The sequence below is a fragment of the Choloepus didactylus genome, chromosome 15, assembly GCF_015220235.1.
Source record: "Choloepus didactylus isolate mChoDid1 chromosome 15, mChoDid1.pri, whole genome shotgun sequence".
Taxonomy (NCBI): domain Eukaryota; kingdom Metazoa; phylum Chordata; class Mammalia; order Pilosa; family Megalonychidae; genus Choloepus; species Choloepus didactylus.
Genome location: NC_051321.1, coordinates 42,790,656 through 42,804,335, shown reverse-complemented (window position 1 = coordinate 42,804,335; position 13,680 = coordinate 42,790,656). Strand labels below are relative to the sequence as shown.

Sequence of the window (13,680 nt, the reverse complement as noted above, 5' to 3'; positions counted from 1 at the left end):
ATCAGTACCTCAGCTTGCAAGTTGTGCGGAAGTGCAAGAGACTCATGGAGAATGATTTCCCAATAGGTAGTGGTGTTATCTCCCACTTTGCAGATGAGGAAATTGAGATCTAGAGAGATTAAATAACGTGTTCAAAGGCATGCAGCTTGTAAATGGAATCACTGAAATAGAACCCCAGTCCAGTGTGGGCAAAAACACTGACACTCAACTACTATGCTGCATGCCTGCAGGAAAAAGTAGAGGGTATGGTTTAAATTAAAAACTTGTATGGTATGTGAATTATATCTTGATAAAGCTGTTATTAAAAAGAAAGAAGCAGTAGAGTGGGGCAAGCATGTTTCCCTGGAATCTGGGGAAAACCAAAGCCGGGTGCTATTGGTTTCTAAATGTTGCAAACATTTCTTCTCTCCAATTCCTGGCAGCATACTTGAGTTTGAAGGAAACAAGCTCATAAAGTTGAATCTTAAGGCCTCAAACTAGAACTCAGTCCCTCTGTCACCGTTTATTTCCTGTAATCACATGGGTGGAGTGGGAAGTAAGTGTGCTGGGTTTGTTGAGACCCAAAGTTTACACCTGATTCCTTTTAACCCAGGACAGCTTGCTTTGAACTAAGTTGAGGTTGGGGCTGGTGAGGAGTAGCGAGATGGGATTTGAATTTGACAAATGGAAGGAAGGTTCTTGAGGACAAAGAAAGGAGAGGGAGGGATTGTGATCGGAAAAGCAGAAGGTCACAAAATGTCAGGGCTCGCTCGGGCCCTAGAGGCTGCAGCCAGTGTTTTTATTCTTCTTCTCTGGGGCCCAGAGAAGTGATGGATGTGCCCAATTTATGCAGATGGCTGGGTTTTTGATTCCTTTCTAGTGCTTGATTCTAGGGGAGGATACAGCAAGGAAAAGATGTAGAGACAATAAAGGAAAAAGAAACTCACTTGAGTGGATACCTGGCAGAAGACTTAAGTCAAAGTTGGAACCTCTGTACTTTCCTTTATGGATTGTCAAAATATTTACAACTGGAAAATTTAAACCAAGAGGAAAACTGCCATGGCAGAGAATCAGTATGGATTTCTCAAGTGCCCTAATGGAGTTTAAGGGTCTTAAATGACCTGGTTTGGCTGTCTACCTGGGACCTACCCAGAGAATTTAAACTCCTCCCTTCAATTATGTAGACCAAGCAAGCCACAAGTGAAAATTTCCACATGTGACCTATAAGACTGTCTCTACCCCATTTGAAAAAATGGGCGATGGAGGGGGACAACTCTCTAGTCTTTTGAACTGTTAGCCAAGAGCTTTGCTGAAAAAAAGCAGAACAGCCCTAAACTGAAACAGAAATATGGAACGCGATCTCTGTGGTCCTTATAAGAAGCTACCCACAACACTGTTTTCCCAGGCCCCACCCTAATAACTGAGAAGGAACAACCTTGCTAATTTGAGGAGTTCTGTATAATTTGGGTCTCATTGTTGCAGCAGGCCCTTTCTTCAAAGGAGTGTCAAAACCTATTAGTACAAAGAGGTGTTTGGAGTTGAGAACTAAAAGGGGGAAAGTGAGAAGGGAAGAGGTACCACTCCCAGGGTATAGATGTTTCCCAACAGTTGAAAATAGCTAGGGCTGTCAGTTACCATTTCTCCCTTAGTAACACAAGCCTTTGCCTGCAGCTTGCTGACTGAGGCAGACGCCGGTCACACAGAGTTCACCGATGAAGTGTATCAGAACGAGAGCCGCTACCCCGGGGGCGAGTGGAAGCCAGCCGAGGACACCTACACTGATGCGGTGAGAGGCCTGCTCTGGAGAAGAACTCTAGATGTTTTGAGACTAGCAGCTGTTGGGAATCCACCAACCACAAGGCTTGGATTTACCATCTCTTTCACTGCCTCTTATGTTCTGAAGAGTCTCATATTTATCATTTAAACCACATAAGTGCAACTATAATTATTCTATATTATAGAATAATATAGACTGTATAATAATATATACTTATTCTATAATTTCTGTATTTCTATAGAAAATAAATCAGACTTTATTTAACTAGATGTTGGTAAATGGTAAAGTTCGGGATGTGCAAGTTTTTTTAAGGTAAATATTTATTTCTTATTTAACTAGTTAAAATTTTACCATGAATTAAATGGTTATGTTTTTAAAAAATTCAAACTGCATAGAAAGTAATGAAAAGTCATTCTTCTCCCTGATCCACATTCTGTTCCCCAGAGATAACCATCAATAGCAGTTTTCTGTTTTCATATGCAAATATATAAATTCCTTTTTTCCCTAACTAAAAAGAACTGTGTTTTATGTACATTTCTACAACTTGTATTTTTTGCGTAACAATGTATTTTGGACATGTTTTGGTATCAACATACAGAGATCTATGAGTTATTTTTTAATGCCTGCAGCATTCTGTTATTTGCATCCACTATAATTTATTTAGCCAGTCCCCTCCTAATGAATATTTAGGTTTTTTCTAGTTTTCAGTTTGAATAAACAATGCAACAGTGAACATCCTTATACCTACCTTTTTATTGACTTGTGAATGTTTATAGGAGAGATCTCTGGATGTATAAGTGCTTGGCCAAGGCTTAAATGAATATACAATTTTGATAAATATCACCAAATTGCTTTTCAAAGAGGTTGTATAAATTTATATTCCCAGCAACAGTACGTGAGAGGGCTTTTGTCTAAACATTCACCATGCCACTTTATTGTCTTGGCCAATACATGAATAAATGGTATCCTGTTATTGTTTCAGTTTTCACTTCCTTAATTTAAAGTGAAGCTGAGCATTTTTTCCTATATTTATGAGCCCCCTTTATTTCCTTTATGATGAACTTTCTCTTCATGTCCTTAACTCTTTATCAGTTTTTATGCAGGTATCTAAAGAGTCAGTATTTCACATAAACTTTACGCAGTTTTATATGATTAGCACCCTGAACCTCCATTCACATTACCAATACTTAAAAATATGTGTCTTTCATGTTTTATCCATTCTCTCATGGGTTATTTCCAACATAACCTCTCAAAAACACAACTGCACCATTTCATCGTATTGAGTAGGACCATATGAGATTGCTGATAGTCAACTATTTTTGACCTACGAAAACAGCAATCTCATATGGCTCAACCTAATACAATTTCCTTTTAGTAGAAACATGCAGTAGTCTAAAACACTAAGTTTTATATAACAATTGGGTGTAAAAAAAAAAAAAAGCTTAGGAATTTTTCTAAGATTGATATCAAAGATGATATCTAAGTAAGCGAGAAGATACCATGGATAAGTGTCAGGAACTATATCTCACTTTTACATCTTATTTGATCCTATGACTTACCTCTCTTCGTTTTTTTTAAGAATGGAGATAAAGCAGCATCCCCCAGCGAGTTTTCTTGCCCTCCAGGTTGGGAATGGGAAGATGATGCATGGGTATATGACATAAACAGAGCAGTGGATGAGAAAGGTAACATTGTACATCTATTACTTGACTAGGGCTTCTGCAGCAAGGCCTTGGTTAGGCAGAGTAAAGTTTCCTTGGGAGGGAGGGGTCTTACCACTGTTGGTCTACGGCAACCAGCTCATGTGATCTACCTGTGACAATTCATATGTAGAATTCAGGGTACAAGAAAGTGCTTGCGTGGGTGGCTAGGAGAGGGGGCTGTTAAGAGTGAAAAATATGAGGTAATAGGGGGCCAGGTGGCTGAGCTTTAAGAAGCTAGGCATCAAGGATGAGTATCTGGGAGGGATCTGGAGTTTGGATTTTCTCCATTCTAAACACACCCCAGACCTTTCCTGTGAACACCAAATTCCTGGTCCCCCTGCTCAGAAAGGAGAATTGTAGAATGCCTTAAAAGTCATCCTATTCAGCAGTAATTCAGACTGTTGGCATAGCTTCTGCTAATGGTGTTTACCTTTTCCCATGAACAGTAATTTAAAGTTAAATGAACTATAACATTTAGAATTATCAAAAGAGAAAAATTTTGATTGATAGATTTTTCTCTTCTGAGAGAAAATAGTGCATAGAAAGAATTGACATTGATATAGAAGATTTCAACTAGATTATAAATTACTTGCTGATCTTGATAAACCCCCAAGCCTTGTAATAATAGTATTGATTGAGAATATACTATGTGCTGAGCATGGTCCCATTGCTTTACATGTATTATTTTAATTAATCCTTGAAGTAATCCTGTAGGAAAGATATATTTTACCTTTACAATAGGGGAATTGGGCCACAGGCAGGTTTACTAACTTGCAGGTAATTATTTAGTACACAGCCAGTATGTGGTGGAGCTGGGATTTGAACTCAGGCTGTGTGGCTATGCAATCATGCCCTTAACCACTGTTCAAGTCCCGGTGTTCTGTACTTTATTCTTAGATACACACAATTACAATAAATGACTGGAGGCATAAAAGTAGAGAAGAAACTCGTGACCAAAGGGCAGCTTTTGAGGAGGAAGCCAGGGAATGCAACTAAACTGAGTTTGACTGAATTGTAAGGCAAAATGAAAAGAGCACAGTATTCAGTCATGACAGTTGAGAATACAGAGGATCAAAAAGAGTGACCGAGTGATTCCTGGCAAATGTATCTCTATGGATAACCATTCACAAACTCTCTTCCAGGTTGGGAGTATGGAATTACCATTCCTCCTGATAATAAGCCCAAATCCTGGGTTGCAGCAGAGAAAATGTATCATACTCATAGACGGCGAAGGCTGGTCCGAAAACGCAAGAAAGATTTAACACAAAATGCTTCAAGTACTGCAAGGGTAAGGGAGGGAGCTGGATGGAAGGTTTCCTGCTCAGTGGTTCTCGGAGTGTAGCTACCTAATCAGCAGCGTCAGCATCACCTGGGAATTTGTTAGAACTGCAAATCCTTGAGCCTCCAGACCTCTGGATTTAGAAACTCTGTGGGTAGAACCCAGCAGTCTGTGGTTCAACAAGCCCTCCAGGTGATTCTGATGATGGCTAAATGTTGATAATGCTGTAGAGGTAGTAATAGAAATGGAAATTATTTTGGCAGTATAATATACTAGTGGCAGTGGGATGTGGCGAAGAACTCGTAAAAGATACATAAGGATTCAATCCTGATTTCACTTACTTTCTTATCTGCAAAATGGATATGATATTATGCATCTACTTAAGGTAGTATAAGTTTTAAATAGAATAATAATAAATTAAATGGAGCAATAGTACTCATACAATAAAAAGTAGCATGTTTTCTATGCCTTCTGTAATAGGAAATGAATATGCATCGTCTATAATCTGGAAGGTGTGCATTTCCCCCCCATGTTACAGATAATGCTCACAGAATTTAAATAAACTTTCTCTAGGTTATGTGTCTGGTAAGTGACAGAGCCGGTGTTTGAACCCAGGCTTGGCTAATTCCAAAGCAAGAGCTCTTTCCACTCCACATAGTATCTGATTCATAGTAGGTGCTATAAAGTTATTTTTTTTAGACTGTGAGCTTCTTGGGGGCAATGAATGATGGAGCCATATCTTTGCATCCTCATTGCTAGCTCAGGAACTCCTTCCCAATAAATAATGTAGTAGAATGAATGAGTTGATGAATAAATGAGTCTTTGTTATTCAATTTTCCCTATCCTGATGGGATGAGGAGTTTCTAGAACTTCTTGACTCTCTCCTTCTTCCATATGAGAACCCAAAGGTGAGGTGAGGAGAACACTGGGCCATCAGTCAGAAGACTGGGGACTTGGCCCAGTTCTACCATTCAGTATTTTTGAGAATTTGACCGTTTTTCCTCACCTACCTCACTCCTGGCTACACACAATGTTTTAGTGCCACTATTAACACTACTGTAGTTTCGATTACAAGATTGTGCTTGACCTGGATTTTATGTTTATTCAAGTAGAAAAATATACCCCCTACCATGATAATAACCTACATGGAGCTCTTATTTCTCAGATCATAAATTTTATTAAGTATTATTTGACTTTCATTAAATCAGGTCATACTCTAAAATAAAATTTCCACCACTAAAATGTCAGTTCCGTGCAGGCAAGGACCCTGTCTGTCTTTTCCATCAATACATCCACAGCCCATAACATAATCCCTGTCATGTTTGTTGAATGAATTAAATAAAACATTTAAAACTGAAATCACTTTTGTATAAAATTGTTTTTAAGCTGAAAAGTGCTATATTCGTTAGTTACTGGTTATAATAGAAAGGTTTGGTTAGTAATAGACCCTTATCCTATCATTTAATTATTAGCTGTGACAGCTGTTAGCTTAAGCACCTTTAAACTTGGGGAGGGGTGTTAGTGGGAAAGGTGTGTGTGTCTTTTTTTCCCTTCATATATAAGATGGAAGTAATAATGTTTTCAAACTATATCACAAGAGCAATGTTCTTATGAGCTAATGAAGTTAGAAAGCAATTTGAGGAAGAATTCACTTGCCTCACGTCACACATCTCACTGGACTATAATTGCCCGATTACCTCTCTGTATTCCCCACAGTCCACCAGCTTTGCAAAGGCAGACATCCTGTCTATTTTGTTCTTTGTTTTATCCCTGGCTCCTAGCACAGGGCTTGGCACAGAGTAGGTTTTCAATATATATTTGTTGATTGATCAAATCACTAGCTTTGTCGATATGAAGAATATTATTATTACCATTCAAAGTTTTACTCTTTCTGTTTTAGGCCATGGAAGAATTTGAAGACCGGGAGGGTTGGGAATATGCTTCTTTAATTGGCTGGAAATTTCACTGGAAACAACGTAGTTCAGATACTTTTCGCCGCAGACGCTGGAGGAGAAAAATGGCTCCTTCAGAAACACATGGTGCAGCTGCCATCTTTAAACTTGAAGGTGCCCTTGTAAGTAATAAGTAGTCGAAGCTCTAATGATATTGGTATAGGAAAAACTATATGAGTATTGGATATGATACCACCATCCCCACAGAGTTCCCTGTAACCCCAACACTGCAAGACTATAAATGGGGGAAGCTCCACATCCTAGGTGCTGAATAATTCTTGTAGAACGAATGAATCATTATCATATGAAAGGTTTTAAGACGTTCTGCTGTAGACACACCTACTTAATGTCATTTCACCCAAATGTATCTGTTCCAGAATGCTTGTTTCCGGTAACATCTATTAATATCGCAGGCATGAGTTTCTTTGGATCATATCTTGAAAACTGAAGCTTTTCAACAAACCAAGAAAGTTAAATATATAGATGCGAGGGGGAAGAACACAGCAGGATGGCTCACAAAATTAGAGGAAAATTCATATGGAAGCACAATAAATCAGGCAGGGAGGAGGAAAGAATGAACAAGAAAATGGCTGTGGTTGATCTAAAGCAACAGGGTAGTCAGGAATCATTTCCAAACACAGGCTGTTTTTAGATTTCTGCACTCTTCTTTTGCTGCTGATCTTTCTCTTCCGCCTCCCCATTCTTTTAAACCTCTTATTTATCTTTTATGTTTTCCTTTTCTTTTCTTTTAGCTACAGGGTTTGGTAAACCTGGACTTAAGTAGAAGGGCTGTCTTCGACTTCCTGCTCTGTCACTTTCCAGCTAAGTGACCTTGAGGAAGTCATTTACTATCTGGGCTTTATTTATTTTTGAAAACTGGGCAATTGGGTGACAAAATCTCTTTAAAAAGCCACCATTCCATTTGTTTGTGATTCTTGCTTTGTATATTTGTTTGTTTTTAGGTATTGTTAATTGATTTTGCCTCTTATTTCAGGGTGCAGACACTACTGAGGATGGAGATGAAAAGGGCATGGAAAAACAGAAGCACAGCGCCACCACTGTGTTTGGAGCAAACACTCCTATTGTTTCCTGTAATTTTGACCGTGAGTTTTAAACATTTATTTGTGAATTCCATTTCTGTAGCTTTCATTTGAAGAAAACTCTTTGAGTCACCAATTATGATGCAAAAAATTTCTTCATATGCATGTATGACTTTCATTTTAATCACTTGAAGAAGAGGATTTTTAAAAGTATAGTTTTAAAAATTATATTTGGGATGGAGGTATTCAAGTCACTGATTTTAATGTTATCTGTCCAATATGCACTCATTCTACTAAACCTCCCAAATTATTATGTTAATTAGGAAAAAAGGCTCCAAAAGTTAAATAAAGGTTGTTTTCCATGATAACCGTCAGGAATTTGGGGATGAGGCAGATCTACTCTGCAATAATAATAGCAAATACTTACACAGTGCTTAGCATGTGCTAAATAACGTACATGCATTAAACTCCTTTAATCCTCCCAACAACCCTCTAAAATAGGTGCCATTATTGTCCCCAAGGTACAAAAAGAATCAGTAACTTGTCCAAGGTTTTACCTTGAACTCAAGCAATCTGGCTTTCAGAATCTGTGGACTTCATCACAGTGCTCTGCTGGCTCTCAAATTATGTGTGGGGTGGGGTGGGGGGAGAGAGATATATGTATCAGCATAATAATAAATATAAGGAATATAAATGTTTTAAAACATTAAAGAAACTTTTAGCAGATAACTTTCCCCAGATCTGGTGCTGAAATAATATAGGAAACACTCTTTCTATATCTGCTGGATATTTTATTTCATTTTAAAAGACTGTGATGACAAGCAATACTTCATATGCAGGTAGTTTCCAACATGAGTGATTATACCTTGATTGACACACTTGCATTGAGCTTATGTAGTATTTTTTCAAATATATTTTCTTTTACAGGAAGCAGAACTATTTGGGGAGGATACATCACCACTATTATATATGCTTTTTACTGGAAGGGGCGGGGGAACTAGATTCAAATGACCTACCTATATTATCTCCCATTAGTCTATTGAAGTAGAAGTTTCCTGTGTTACAGTTCGTGTAAGTAATCTCCATCCTGTTCCTTTCAGGAGTCTACATTTATCATCTGCGCTGTTATATCTATCAAGCCAGAAACCTTACGGCTTTAGACAAGGATAGCTTTTCAGGTAAAAGAAATTATCCTTATCCCACACATTATTACATAGCAGACCAGATTGATAGTATTTTTCGTCAAGTGGATGCTTTTAGACATTTCTAACAACAAAAAGCTTTTTTCATATTGAGATTAGTTAGATGTGCAAGAAGTAATCTGCTCAATCATAAGATAAATAATCATTTAGTGCTTTGGAGACGCATAAAAGCTGCGTGGTCTTTTAATACTAAAAATCATTAATTGATTAAATAATAAAAACTACCAAGGATACGAGCTGTTTCTGCTCTCTATGTATATACATGGCTGCATTTTTATCCCTGGGTTGCTGGCTTGATTGGTAAGTTAAGGTCCTTTAAATTTTCTTGCAAATATCTCAAGTTGACAGAAAGATCACAGATTCACTCATTTGCCTACAGCACCAGGTTTTGAGCAATTTGGAGTTCATTTTGACCTCCTCTTCCATCTGCTCCCCAAAGTCCCAACATCATAAAAACCGTAAAAACATGAGGCTTCATCATCCCTCCCCAGCTGGTTTTGTGGCCTTTGGACGGGTTCTAAGAGGAAGGCTGGTGTCAGGGGAAGGGTGAAGGTGGTAGGAACTGTCTGCCTGGGCACTTATGCTTTTGCTTGTGGGACATGGATAGTTCAGGAGCCATCCTGGGCTAGCTAGGCAGCCTTCCACTTTAGGAGCCGAAGCCCGTCAGAGCTTCCCGGGCCCTCGACGGAAGCAGCTCTTGAAACAGCGGCCTGGTGCTCTCACATGCTCACATCAGTTGTAAAGTGTGTTCCAACCACTGATATTTACTCACGTACTGACATTTGTGAATGGTTTCCTTTTCTTGCAAGTTAGAACAGACTCCAGTTTATCCCTACAATATAAATCTCCAAAATGGTTTTTTTTTTAAGACATTTTCAAGTATTCTCCACCAGGCGGCACTCCACCATTGAAAGTCAAAGGTGGAATCTTATCAAAATTCTTGACTCTAGTTTCATAATACTCTAAGCACATTCCTTGCTGTTTGAGATATAAGACTTATCATTGGGGAGAAAGCAGAGGGTTCCATTCATATTATGGCTATTTCTCAGATAGATTAGCCCCTTGGGCAAATGCAGAAAGGTTTGATAAAATTATTTAATGTGGAGGAGAACATGAATTATTTCTTAGCATAAGATCGCTTTCACTCCATTCTCAAGTTCAGTGAAAGAGTTTTCTGCTATCATAGATTATAAACTCCATGAGTGTCAGAACATTTTTTGGTTGCTACTGTACCATTGAGACCTGGCACTCAAGTATTTGTTGAATGAATGGATTACTCTCAACATTAGAAACAATATAATAACTAGCATTTATCAAATCCCACCCTATGATGGGCTCTGTCCTAAGTAGTTTACATTCTTTTTATTGTTTCATCCCCCTAACACTATGAAGCAGATATTATTACTTTCATTGTGTGGAGGAGGGAACCATCGTTTAGAAACGTGAAATATTTTCCCAAGATCACGTGGCAGGGATGGAGGTGGGATTGAAACCCATGTGTGTCTGACTATAGAGCCTCAGTTCTTAACCACAAATGCAGTGCATTTGCTGAAAAAGATAATGTGCCTGAATCCCCTTGCTGGGGACATTCTCCAGAGAGAGGGACTTCGGCATACCTCAAAGCCTCACCTAAGGTACCTCTGCTGCAGAGAACAGACCCCATCACCATGCCTCCCTGCTCCTAGAGCCCTGCTCCCTAGGGCCTCTCTCTCCCATGTGGGTGGTGAGGGCACAAGATCAGTGTAGCCAGAAGAAAAGCCTGTGGTTGAAATGAGTGGTCCTGGGGAGCTAGACTTTAGCCATGGCCCTACTGTTATTCTCTTTTCTTCTTTCAGATCCATATGCTCATGTCTCCTTCCTCCATCGAAGCAAAACAACTGAGATCATCCACTCCACCCTGAATCCCACGTGGGACCAAACAATTATATTTGAGGAAATTGAAATCTATGGGGAACCTCAAACAGTTCTGCAGAACCCACCCAAAGTTACCATCGAACTTTTTGATAATGACCAAGTGGTAGGAAATTTAGAAATCTAAGCTGGCTTGGGAGGCAATGGGGATTTGAAGGGATGTTTGCTGGAAAATTTAAGGATTGCTGGTTTTTCTAGGGCAAAGATGAATTTTTAGGGCGAAGCTTTTGCTCTCCTCTGGTGAAACTAGTCTCAGAGATGGACATCACGCCCAAACTTCTCTGGTACCCAGTAATGAATGGAGGCAAGGCCTGTGGTGATGTTCTTGTCGCTGCAGAGCTGATTCTGAGGGACAAGGTAAATTGCTGAGTTCTCACTCGTCTGGTCTTTCAGAGGAACTGCTTAAAGCACTTGCTAATAATTCCAGACGCCGTTTGCGTAAATTAAAGGGAGGCATTGACATTCTCATGTTTGTTTCACAGGACGGCTCCAATCTTCCCATTCTTCCCTCACAAAGGGCCCCAAATCTATACATGGTCCCCCAGGGGATCAGGCCTGTGGTTCAGCTCACCGCCATTGAGGTATGCTGCCCTTCACGTTTTCTTGAGCAAATCCAATGGATGTGGCTACGGAACTGGAATCATGTCTAGGAAATGGAATTCTACTGCATAGTTTCTTGCTGTCTCCAACTTCCTATAGGATTTATACAAAATTTGAAATATTCATGGAAGTAGAAGGCTTGTTGAAGCAGCAAGGAGAGGTTGATTCCAACATGATTGAGGGAATCCAGAGTCCTCGTTTACTGGGAGCCAGCAGATTTCTGAGTTTCCTGGGTCAACTGGAAGACTGGGAGAAGGAAGACAGGCTCAGAACAGCGTGTCTGTGTGTGCAGAGAGGAGGGGGACTTGAGAGGGAGGCAGATGTGCCGAGGGGGAGGGAGGGAGTGTGGGGAACTGTGACCTGTTAGACAAGGAGCAGGTTCAGGCTGATGGAGCAAACCAGGTGGCTTCGTGGACCCTGTGTGGTCTGCTACGGAGGCATTCCCCTTGTCTAGTCAAGCAGCTCTTTCCCCGAGATTTCCATTCTCAGGCTGTCTTGCTAACAGTTCTCAAAGACTGGGGCAGATGTTAAACAATAGCTATCATCTTTGAATTCTTGTGGGAGACACTGTTAAGATACGTTATCAGTTCTGTTTGGAGATGAGAGGTAGGGAGGTCAAATAACTTGAGATCACATAGGCATTGTATTGACTGCTCTGCCTTTTAAGCAACTGAGGCAGGAGAAGGAAAGGGGCAAAACTGCTTTCTTTACAGGACCTGCATGCTTCCTAGGAGAATGTCTAGCAGTATTTTAGGCAAATCTACACAAGTCAATCTTAAATAATTTGTTAGTTATGAAGAAAGAATTTTCCTTTTGAATATTATTTTTAATATCCTGGATTTCCTTCCTTTCCCATTAAATTATTTTCTTAGATTCTAGCTTGGGGCTTAAGAAATATGAAAAACTACCAGATGGCTTCTATCACATCCCCCAGTCTTGTTGTGGAGTGTGGAGGGGAAAGGGTGGAATCAGTGGTGATCAAAAACCTTAAGAAGACACCCAACTTTCCAAGTTCTGTTCTCTTCATGAAAGTGGTACAGTATCAAGACTCTGTAATAGTCCATGTGTTTTGAGTAGCTGAATTTCATTTGAAATGTGAATATATACATGTCACACACACATACACATAGTTTATATATTTCCAAAATCTGACAATGAATAGAAAACCTGTGTCTTTTAGTCAGTTTGTCAGTGACTTTTTCCCCTTACATTCTTCCACTGTAATGGGATGGTTTCTTAAAGCTTCAAAGAACTCCATGACACAGAGGTATCTGTGAACAATAGTTACTAATTTCTCCAACAAACTTCCCATTATTCAGTTATCTGTTACAGGCTTTTGATCAACTCCTTCAGGGTAGCACATTAACCACCCAGTCATGTCCCTATGGATGTATATGTGGACTAGAACCCTCAGGGGGGGACTCATGGCTGGGTAAGGGGCAGCTACTGAAGAACCTGTAAGGAGCGATGGGACCATGTCCCTACCAGCCCGTAACTGTGCCCCGCTTCCAGGAAGCCTTGGGATCTGAGCCCTCTTTCTTCCATTGAAGTTAACCCTTGGTTATTTAGAAATGAGAGGGCACCGGCTCCAGTTCACAGTCCTCCATCCTAGAGTCCACAGAGCATAGGAGCAAGAACAGGGTACCAGTCTTCCCATTTTTAAAGTAGCTGAATCCTTAATTTAAAAAAAAAAAAATCTTTCTTTTCTACTCTACCATATAAAAGAGAGAAAAATAAGTATCCTCAGTTTGAAGGGGTAGAAGACCCAGAACCTTCCCCCTTCTTCCCTCTGCCCCAGGCATTTTCCTGCCCTTTGTGTTTCCAACTCACCTTAAACACTAGGGCCATCTGGTTTAAACTCTCATTTTACAGATGAGGAAACTGAGGCCTAGAGAGGGGACCTAACTTCCCCAAACCGCATGTTGAGTGTTAGGCCACACCTCCTGTGCTGCAGTCACTGCGTTCCGACTATGCCAAGTACAGCTCCATGCTAGGTGCTTTCATATTTTGTGCATTGATTCTTTTTAAAAAAAAACAGTTCTGTTGTGAAATCAATAGGCAAAGAACAGTACGAAATTATTTTAATTGAAGTTTCTCTTTATTACAGTGAGGTTAAACATTTCTAATGTTCATTAACCATTTCTGTTTCTTTGTGACATGTTTATTGATGTCATTTGTCCACTTTTCTATTACAGGGTTTGTCTTTTTCATACGACCCCAAAAGTTTCCCTTTTACC

The 13,680-nt window shown here is 39.7% G+C and overlaps 1 protein-coding gene across 5 annotated transcripts in view; it reads left to right on the top strand.

Moving 5' to 3' along the window:
* The window catches only part of MYOF (myoferlin), a 161,645-nt gene that overhangs the window by 110,851 nt on the left and 37,114 nt on the right, over window positions 1-13,680 (top strand). For all 5 annotated transcript variants that reach the window (XM_037803987.1, XM_037803990.1, XM_037803985.1 and 2 more), the window contains 10 exons: window positions 1,651-1,765; window positions 3,336-3,441; window positions 4,602-4,747; window positions 6,639-6,812; window positions 7,685-7,793; window positions 8,831-8,908; window positions 10,768-10,949; window positions 11,042-11,200; window positions 11,326-11,424; window positions 12,316-12,477. In XM_037803987.1, the coding sequence (XP_037659915.1) occupies window positions 1,651-1,765; window positions 3,336-3,441; window positions 4,602-4,747; window positions 6,639-6,812; window positions 7,685-7,793; window positions 8,831-8,908; window positions 10,768-10,949; window positions 11,042-11,200; window positions 11,326-11,424; window positions 12,316-12,477 (1,330 nt within the window). The remainder of the gene's footprint in view (window positions 1-1,650; window positions 1,766-3,335; window positions 3,442-4,601; window positions 4,748-6,638; window positions 6,813-7,684; window positions 7,794-8,830; window positions 8,909-10,767; window positions 10,950-11,041; window positions 11,201-11,325; window positions 11,425-12,315; window positions 12,478-13,680) is intronic.